This window comes from Falco biarmicus, chromosome 9 (assembly GCF_023638135.1).
Source record: "Falco biarmicus isolate bFalBia1 chromosome 9, bFalBia1.pri, whole genome shotgun sequence".
NCBI classification, from domain to species: Eukaryota; Metazoa; Chordata; class Aves; order Falconiformes; family Falconidae; genus Falco; species Falco biarmicus.
The window spans coordinates 2,649,495-2,660,000 of NC_079296.1; the positions used below are offsets into that span (position 1 = coordinate 2,649,495).

At 54.0% G+C, this 10,506-nt stretch overlaps 1 protein-coding gene across 6 annotated transcripts in view; it reads right to left on the reverse strand.

The window, feature by feature from the left end:
- PBX3 (PBX homeobox 3) overlaps window positions 1-10,506 on the reverse strand; it is a 115,692-nt gene that overhangs the window by 14,241 nt on the left and 90,945 nt on the right. For all 6 annotated transcript variants that reach the window (XM_056351605.1, XM_056351600.1, XM_056351604.1 and 3 more), the window contains 2 exons: window positions 8,470-8,711; window positions 1,997-2,187 (listed from right to left, as the gene is read on the reverse strand). In XM_056351605.1, coding sequence (XP_056207580.1) covers window positions 1,997-2,187; window positions 8,470-8,711 — 433 coding nt within the window. The remainder of the gene's footprint in view (window positions 1-1,996; window positions 2,188-8,469; window positions 8,712-10,506) is intronic.

The window sequence follows — 10,506 nt, forward strand, 5'->3', positions numbered from 1 at the left end:
GCTTCGCACCACCCACCAAGGGTTCCATCCCGTGGTGCACAGGCAACGTCTGTGCACTGTGGCAGAAAACACGGCGAAGCAAAAGGCGAGGCAGGGCGCTGAGCTGGGCAGCCTGCCTGCAGCACCCAAGCATGCAACCCAGCCCGACCCTCCCAGCTGTTCGCCCACCCCACGCTGACAGCAAGCACCTAACGAACCTCCCTCCCTGTAGCGGCAGGTCAGCCGGGGCTTCCGCACTGGTGTCTGGGGTGAGCACAATGGAAAAGGACAGGGCGGCCTTGCTGCCATGTCCTCATGTAGCACTCATTGAGCTAATTGGCTTCCGTGAGCGAGTGGCTTTCAGGGCTTTGCGAGGGAGACCCATCTGTGCACCCTCCTGCTCTCGCACCGTGCCGGACAGGTACCAAGGCGTGCAGCCTCGCAGCCCTGGTGGAAAGCGAAGCCTTTCCGGAGCACACCACCCAGCATGTGCCCCAGCCGGCCCAGCAGCCAGGCAGCCGGCTGGGGAGCAGCACAGCCCCTCCAGCACAGCCAGCCCACTGCCAAGCTCTCACCGCACGGGTTACAGCGGCAGCATCTGCACAGCTGCGGTGCCTTCCCTCCGAGCAAACGTCGACATCGGCTGCTCTCCTCCCCAGAACATCCTCTCGAAAGCACCGGTTAAACATTTCCTTCAGAGCTCTCTTCCCCTCAGGGCTGGTTGCAATCAAACTGCCTGCGCCCCAGGCCAGCAGGCAGCCGAGCGCAATCCCCAGCGCTCTCTTCCAGCAGTATCACCGATGCTGCTAACTACACTGTATCCTGGAGCAGGCAGACTCTCTCCCTAGAGCTATGTTTATCTCATTACTGTGCTTCCGCTCATTTTGCCTTATTTACCTTCCTCCTTTTTAAAGAAATCACTTTAAAATGTGCATCTGCAAGCTTTACCTTTTGCAGTTACTGGAGCTCTCCATAGACGTTTCCTCCAACTGTTTGTAATTACCCTAATTTGCCACACCTGCCAGTGACCTCCTTGTTAATAAAATTATTTTGCTCTTGTTTAGCTCCTCACAGCTTTCAGGTGTGAAGCATGAGCTAGCTGCTGAGGGGAGGCTCTGCATGGTGCCTGCTGCTCCTCCCTGCTCTGCTAGGCTCAGCTCTGCTCTCCGGGCCTTGCCAGCTGCCAGGGTCCTGCTCTGTGGAGGGGAGCCCTGCGGAAGGGATGGGGCTGGGGATCAATATCCCACTTCCAAACAAATCTGGCTGTGCCTATAAACCCCCTCCTGATCCCCGTCTGCCTACTTCCTCGCAGCCTGCAGAACAAGCAGACCGCTTTGGTGGCTGGCAGGCTGTGGGGACAGGCTCTGAGCTCTGGCAGAGACACAGGTGTCCGAGGGACGCGTGTGCTGGCTGTGAGTGGCTCGGAAGGTGCTGCCTTCTCCCACACCCCAGTCAGGCGACAGCTTGTTGGGAGATGGGCCAGCAGATCTGGCTTTCAGAAGCATCGTTGCCCTCCTTACCTCGGGCACGCGCAGCTGCTAACCCAGCGCCAGCCGCAGCCCGTGGGCACGTCCCTCCCAGAGAACTTAGCTCTTCCATTACAGGGTCAGTGTTTTGCAAGCCTGGCCTTATGCTGCGAGACATCGGTACCAGCAGCCATTTAAATAACTGCTGGGGTGACAAAACAGCCCTTTGCACAAATCCTATGTGACTCTCGCAGGAGCAGGGTAAACAAGCAAGCAGCGGGTAAACAAGGCTAGTGTTTGCACTAGCATATGTAGAAGAGACATTGCTGTTTATGAAAGCTCGGTGCAGGACACCCCCCCCCCCCCCTCTTCACAGCAGCTGCTGGGTGAAGGATGAAGGCTCTGGGCTTTTGCTGGGACAGAGCAGCCTCTCCCAGCGGGTCCCTGCCCACATGGGGACACAGGTCCCAGCAAAGCCAGGCTGTCCCTGAGCTGCCCAGCAATTGCCCTTTCCCTGCCAAAAAGAGCTGGGGCACTCGCCTCTGCCTTACCTGGCATCGAGGAACCTCGATCTTAAAATCATTACTGCTTCACAAGTACTTTGTTTGAGTTGCATCTGGATGGAGCTGAATTTTCGATGAATGATGCCCACCATCCTTTCAATCTCCTTGGGAGAAATGGGACGTGTCCGGCTCTGTTCTCTGAGAAGGTTCATCACATGTGTGGTAAATTCATTACATGCCTGTGAAGGAAGAAGAGGTTTAGAAATTGTCCTGTGCCATCCCACAAGGACACAAGCTTGGACCTGGCTGCTGGGGGGACGCAGCACCAGGGGGGCTGGGGGACCCTCGTGTGACCCCATCCCCACAGCATGCGGCGGCAGGAGCAGATCACACACCCCCTGTCTGTGAGACCCAGGACTTGCTGCAGCAGCCCAGGGAGCCGAACTGTGGCACAGCTCCTTCCACGCTTATCCCTGCCAACATCCCTGCGGCCTCAGCCAGACCACAGTGGGGAGGAGAGGCTGGGACCAGCGCGTGTAACGGGTGCAGGAGGGGGGAGGCTGTGAGCGGGGACCAGCACATACTCAGCACCCAGGCGAGCAAGACCTGGGAAGGGCTGCCTGTCCTGCAGCCCGCTGAGCCCCACACAGGCAGCAGGCGGGGTCAGCACCCTGCCACAGGTGGGGAGCTCAGACCTTTCTAGGTCTAGATGGGAACGCTAGCATGTAACACCCAGGGATGCTGCGTGCATCCTTTAGCGGGGGGGTTGGCAAAGCCATGCCTGAACCTGGCCTGTGCCATGCTGCCAAGGCACTGAAGGAGGGAAGGCACGAGGAGCCATCAATTATCTGTCCCAGACTACATAGGTGAATGGACACAATGACATAAACTTCTCCAGCTGCATCATCAACAGACACCACCTGATCCAAGCCTCTGCACAACCGAGTGGCTGTCACACTGGCATCCCGGCTTCCCCCATGCAGGCTGGAAGCTGCCATCAACTCTGCTGATTTATGTCACACTTATCTCTTTCAAAAACAAACCCCGGGACTGCCGTATGCTAGGCTGAGCTGTGTGGTGGCCACAGGGCTAATGCTTTGCCAGGGGCCAGCCTGGTACCTGAGCACATTCTAGGCACTGACCTGCTCTTGTCTGATGGTGCCCAGGGAAGAGGAGCAGGGCCAGGTGCTGTGCTGACCCCCATGGGGGCTGTGGGCAGTGTGAGGTGAACTGCCCTCTGCCCCCCGAACCCTGCCCATGCGAAGGTGGATGGACACAAGGCGATGCATCTGCTGGAGGTCTGCACGCTGCCTGTGCAAGGGCCAGCCACCATAACGCGCCGCGGGGCTGCGGCTGTGGCCAAACAAGGCCATGGGATTTCACTCTCCTGCATCTAATGCAACATGCAATGAGCACAACGCTCAGCAGCCAGTAAATCACGCAGAGGAAACACGGCAAGTGCCTGGTCCAGACCCCATACCTCACGCATCCATTTCTCTCTAGTTCCCCTTTTCCTTCTAAAGCCAGGATGAAAAAAAAAAAATGTAATTTGTCTGACAACTACATTTTCAGGGATTCTGCTGCATTTCAATAGATTATGTGATGGAAAGAGTTAAAAGTGAAAAGTTTATGCATCTAAAAACTCATAATTTCCTATAACATTTGCTGAACGTCTCACAACTTATTAAGTGAAGCCATCTATGAATGCAAATGCTGATTAGCAATTTGGCAATAGCCCAACATTCGCAGAATTCACATAGCTTTTCTTTAAACCAGTAGTTCATACATGATTAATTAGAACATCTCATTTATGTAGTGTGCACTTTAGCTCATTACTCTAAGTAAAATTCGTTAAGTATTTACATTTAGATAATTAAAATCTGGGTACACCCTTAAGAAAGATGCATACACTTCAGGCAAAGTGATTTTTTTTTTCTTTACACTACTGAAAGTAAATTACAGGCTAATTTACATCCTTGCAGCACCCGTTTGGAGGCAGCACTCTGGCAAGGCTCGGTGAGGCTTGGTGAGCCTTGGTGCAGACGCCCTTCACCTGCCACCGCCGAGCGCCGATGCGCCGGTGCCACAGAGGCTGTGCCAGCTCACCACCACTCTGTGCCAGCGCAGACCCACTGCTCCTCCCACCAGCTGCCATTCCCTGACTTTCTCAAGACTTTCTGAGCTCCAGATTAAGGTGTTTGACAAACCTCATCCTTGCTTCCCATTTGCACATCTTCTTCCTTTCCTTCTGTTTTGAGGTTTCAGGCAGCAAAGTTCGTGGAGATGACCAGCCGCTGTCCCCTCTTGCCACACCGAAGAGATGGGGATGCCACTCTGAGCACCCCCGGCCACCCTCCTCACCCAGGGAGAGCCGGAGTTGTCGCAGGTGGCCTCTTTCTCCTCCTCCCATCCCAAAGCTTTGGCATGTGTGAGCGCAGCCAGCACAACAGCTCACCTGCCCGGCGTGGGAGTGGGCACTGAGCCCCCAGGGAAGAGCTGCAGCCCCCGGCTTGAGCTGGGGAGGCAGCCGGGCACCAGTGCCTGCTCCCACCAGCCTCGCTGCACCGGGGCCACATCCTTCCTGAGTGTCCTCTGCTGAGCTGCCTGGACAATTTTAGCATGCAAAAGCTTGAGTTCAGCCATCTGACGACAGCACAAGCCCCAGCTGTGGCTCACCTGGGAAACAATGCCCAGAGGTAAGGTAAGGTACGCACCCAAATGCAGCAACTCCCTCCCTGTGAGGAGAGAGTGGCTCTGGCTGTCCCAAAAATACAGCTGGATCCAAGGATTGGACACTGAAAGAACATTTTAGGAACACAGCTTGTCAAGTGCCCCCTTGTTTGCAGATCCAGGGAATTCAGTTTTAAAGTACGATAAAAATGGCAACTGTTGCATTTTTTCAGATATGTCTTTTCTATAAGAAATATTTATCCACAAATATAGTATAAAAAAATCAGACGTTTCAAAGCTAAAGTGAGTTTATTGCTTTCAAGAAGCAAAAATATTTCCTTGAATTTACTTGAATGGCTTGATGAGACTTTGTTTGGTTGCAGCTACTTAAGAGAGCTTGGTTTTAATTTACCTTCACCAGCACTTCCCATCTGCAGTTACTTCAGTGCAGCAGAGTGGAAGAAGCTCAGAAGACTCTGCTGCTCTGTCTTTTTTCCTCTTGTTTATTTATAGCGTCCGAGCTACTTGATCCCTTTTTCAGTACTATTTTTCAGGCCTCTGCTTGGCGCTTGAAACATTATTAATAATGTCAGGTTATAAGTGATGGTCTTGTTAACCTGCTCAGAAACATTGTAGGAGCAGGGATGCTCCTGCTAGCCTTAATGCTTCATCAAGGCTCTTCAGATGAGCGCAAGAAAAAGAGATGAAATGGCCCAAAACAGTCTGCAGGGCCACAGTGCCAGCCAGCACTCCACAGGGCTGGTGGCATCTTCCGAGCAGCCACACTTCACCCCACTTTGGGGTGAATTCAGAAGACATCTGTGAACTCTAGAAGCAGGTTCCCAGCTGCTCCGGGAGGCCTGGGACCCTTACAGTATTTTTGCCTACAGCAAAAATGTATTTCAGTGTAATTATAGAAGATAGCTTTCAATATGTCATCTCTATTATAGTAGCTGTAAATTATGGAAGGAGCTGCCTGTGTACGGCCATTTCTCCCGGCGCACGGCAAGGGGAGAGCTGTGTGATGGCGTGACACACTTTCCATTTCTCTTTCCTTCTTTTTTTTTTTTTTTTCTGAGCGCATTCCGTTAACTGGCAACAAATATCAGGATCAAACTCTGCCTGGAAAGCGTCTCTGGGAAGCCGCTCTGGTCCCTGCTGCCGGCTGCAGCAGCACCGCAGCAGCGCCTGCACCGGGGAGCAGCAGCAGGAGCTGCTCCCCCAGCGTGGGCAGGTGTCCCTGCGTGGGGGCTGAGCTGCCCCCCGCTGCAGGAGGGCACCCGTCTCTCAGGAACCTGCAGCTGCTGGAGGCAGAGACGCAAAGTCCTGGCTGCCTCTCGGCTGCAGAGACGGGCACTGTGTTGAGACAAACCGGCAGGAGACAGTTTGCTGCAAGGCTGGGGAAATTATCATATTTCTGTAGAGCAGACGTTGCAGGGTGTCAGGATCAACAGGGAAGCGTACATGTTTCAGTTCAGCTCCACCTCTCTCTCCTTCTCCTAGCAGCATTTGAGCATCCTCCAAAGTTTCCCGTGGTGTGGACGGATGGCTGTGACATTTCAGCCGAAACCTTTGTAAATGGAGCTACAGGGCTAAAAATGCTACTGCTTCCCCCACCTCATTAAACTTATTAGAGCCAAAGGACTCTTGCCAGGAAACGGCTGCAAGCACCGACCTGCAGCTGCTTTGGCCCCAGATCTCTCTCCAGCCTGTGCTCCTGTGCTTTTATTAAATGCGCTCCCGCTGCATGGTGCTCATTAACCCGGCGGCCATCCCCGTCCCAGCGCAACAGGCTGCACCCCAGAGCCCTGCAGTGCCAGGAGAGCCCAAGGGTCCACATGGGACATTTGGGGCCCTCAGAGGGTGCAGAGGGGGTTCATCTCAAGGAGAACAGGAGATTTGCACAAAGACCCTCTCAGTTATTTGCTTGGTTATTTGTGCACCACTTGAAATTTGTGCACACAGTGAAAGAGGCGGCACAGATGAGGCAGTGCTGCTGGCACCTGAGCCATACCAACCCACTGGCACCTGAGCCACATCGTGCCACGGGCACCTGAGCCACACTGTACCACCAGCACCTGAGCCATACCAACCCACTGGCACCTGAGCCACACTGTACCACCAGCACCTGAGCCATACCGTGCCACCGGCACCTGAACCGCACTGTCCCACTGGCACCTAATCTATGGCATGCTGCTGGCACATAAATCACACTGTCCCAGCCACACCTGAACCAGACTATGTCACTAGCACCTGAGCCACACCATCCCACCCTCACCTGAACCACACCATCCCACCCTCATCTGAACCACGCCATGCCACCAGCACCTGAGCCACACTAGCCTCATGCCAGCCTTTACCACCCAGGCCATGGTCCCACCAGCATCTGCAGTGGGATGCTGTGTGGACTGTACCAGTGGGCACCACCTCCCCACTCCTCCTCCAGGCTCTGCCGCTGCCTCTCACCCACTGCCCACCACGCCATCGCTTCTCTCCATTGCTAACATTCAGCAGACACCAGTCAGCTGTGTCACAGATCGTGCCTTTGTTTCCGGTGGGCTATAAAAGCAAAGCAAAGTAGCCAGAGACCTCTCAGAGGCTCTTCACGTGAAAAATGGTAAACTCTAAAATAAAGAGTTACCGAGGCACCCAGGTCCCGCTCCGCACTGGTGAGGCCAGGAGGGGAAGCGTGCCAGGGCAGAGCAGAGGGGCTGGGGAAGGAGCTGGGCAGCACGGTGCGCTCTTCTCACCCTCGCGGTTTCGAGCTGTTTTATCACTGCCTCCACATCTCTGTTGTGGTTTTGGTCTGTACATCCCGACGTTTTGCCGTGATGGGCTGGGGGCAAGTGCAGGACTTCCCTGGCTCAGCTCAGGAAACCACCAGCTGATGAGGTTCGCTGAGCTGATTAGGCTCAGGGCTTACAAGCTTTATTAGGACACCTCTGGGAGGGGAAAATGAAGACATCGCTTGAGGCTTGTGAGGGCCAGGGGTCTCGTGCCATTCTTCCCTCCCCCATCTCCTTTGATGCCATTGTTCATTGCAAAACCAGAAAAGAGAGGAGGCAGAACAGTCTCTCTCGTGGATTACAGGGAAACGGGGCGACGCAGCCCCCCACGCCAGGACAGGAGCCACGCCAGCCAGCAGCACGTGGCAATCATTCCCGGTGCCACCAGCGCGGCAAATGTGGCAGGTCACCAGGTCCCAGCGGTGAATGTAAACCCACAGGTCTCTGCAGCACACTCCTCACTCCAAACAAAGACACCCAGTGCTGGTGTCCACCTGAACTGGGATTTCCGCATTTCCTACCCACAGCGGCAGCTCCCAAAGCCCGGGCCAGGCGCTGTGCTGGCGCCTCGCTGCCTGCTCCCATGCAACCTGCCATGGCTGACCCACCGTGGCCAAGCCTGGCGCCAAAGCCTCCCGCCGCCTGCTCGCGGAGCCCATGGGCTGAGATCAGCAGCACGGCCCTCGCCTGCCTGTGCTCCCCGACTTGCCAGACCCAGCCTTGCAGCACTTCCCCATGGGGCAGGAAAGCGGCATCAACTGACAAACAGCTCTCCTCCTCTCTCGCTCTCTGGGCTGGCTCGAAGGGGAGAAACACAGGACTGGGTGTTGCTTTTATGCAGTTACAGACAACATAAAACACTCAGGCATGCAAGACGTGTCCTGGGTCCAGTGAGTGGCTCCTCAAAGCCCGACGGACTCCCGACACGGCTCTTTATGGGGGAGGGGGCTGGGGAAGGGGAGGAGGGGATGTGGTCCAGAGCCAGGCAGCAGCGGGCGCTGGCAAGTGGAGGTGCAGAGGACAGCAGCGGCAGGTACACGTACAACTGAGAGGCTGATGTCTGACCTGTTCATATTTCTCCAGCTCTGTGTGATAGATTTGTCTGATCTGGGTCAATTTGGCTCTGTAATCTGAGTGTTCAATAGAGTTATCTGAAGACCCTCCAGAGGCTGCTGCGGCTGCAGCTGCTGCCGCCGATCCCCCACCTTTCTCCGGACCTGAGACTCCTTCTGCCAGAAGCATATTGTCTAGTCTCATTAGCTGGGGATCGGGAGGGTCTTCCTCCTGGGCTCCTCGGATGCTCAAACCTTGGGCAGAAAAGAGAGAACAAGAGAAAACACAGTCAGTATTTCTTGCATCTGCCCGGCCACTGCCCGCTCGCTGCACGCCTGTGAGGAGCCCTTCTGCCCCGCGGGGACACGGGGACCGAACCTGCCCACGGCCCTTCCTCTGACCCTGCGGTGGTACCCAAATGGGCACCCTCCTCTGGGGCAGGTCCTGTGAGACACAGCCCAGGTGGGTGCCAGGGGGTGACAGCAGCGCTGCAGGACCCTCTTGGTTCTGACACAGCAGGAACATCTTCACAAGGCTTTTAAAGGACCCTGCAGAGCTTTTAACCACTTCAGTGTAAGTATTAAAGGAGTAGTCGCATAAGTATGGAGATGTACGCCTTCCAGTTGTTTTCCAAGACGTAGCTACATCTACACTGGCATTACTCTATACATTATACCACTTTGATGCAAGACTGTGTGGTAAAAGTTAGTGCATTATTTATCTGGAAAGAATTGATTTGCTTCTCATTTCCTTCCAAATGGATCTAAGCACCCTGTTACTCTTATGGAGACTTGCACCACTGGATTCCATCCCTCCTATGAGGTCCACGCATTGGTTTAAAATGCCTGGGGAAAAAGCTGCCACTTGCTTCTCAACTACAGGAGCCTTCAGGCAAAAAGCAGGGAGGTGCTGTGGCTCCCACTGGCCAGATCCCATGGATGCAGCCATTTCCACGCATGCCTGCAGTCTCTGGCTCCACACAGGTAGAGCTGAAATTTCCCATCAGAGGAGGGAAGTGGTGGAGACAGAACTGGGAGCATCGCCTCAGGAATGGCCTCCATGGGAGTGTGGTGCAGAGACTCTGGCAGCCACGGAACATAGACAAGAAGGAATTAAACTTCTTGCCATGCAGACATTTGATTATCGTCATGATGCTGGGATGCTGAGTGTATGTTTAATATCACCACTGCTCTTGCACTGTATTGTTGAGAACAAGATTTTAAATCTAATTTTTGTTTTAAATTGAGAATTTCCGAAGCAATGCTCAGTCAGCAATCTTTTCTGAGTCCTATAGATCAAGGCTGACAATTTGTAAGTTTAATCAGGTCATGCAGGCATGGTGCCAAGCTGTTATCAACAGTGCCGAAAAGAAAGTTTAAAAATAATTACAGTAGTACAAAAATCACTAGAGCTGTGGCTTCTTGAATCAACATTTCCATTAGAGAAGTAACACAACCATGTACATCCCAGCCCAATTAACCTCTTTAAATCTGTTTAAGAGTAAGTATTTGTGCTCTGGATTGAGTGGGTCCCTGAGGTCTGCCGTTGGCACCCCGCATACTTGCACGGGCTCCTCACAGCAGTGCGGGCTCCGAATGGCTGCGCCAGACGCAGCAGCACCATCCACAGCTGCCATGCAGACAGCTGAGCACCAGCAACTCTGCTTTCCACGCTGGCCAGGAACAGCAGCCGCTCCAGTACAAACAGATTTCACCCTCGGCGTCCTAAACTCCACGCACAGAGGGAGGTGACCCCCTGACTGGCCAATCTTCTAGACTCAAGAAAGCCCAGCACTAATTTTACTCTAAAATACACATTTTAAACCTGTCACCTTCATTTAAAACTATAATTCCATACAATTTCATGGGAATAATAAAAATGTCTCATCACCTCTTTAAATTATTTCTGTTGCCTGTTCCGAGGCCCACAGATGAGCACGGTTTGACAATACCACGCATTGTCCTGGCATGTCCCTGGGCCAGCGCATGCGTGTTGGGGACAGCCCTGGCACAGCTCCTGGCACAGTCATGCTGCTGCCTGAGCACGTGG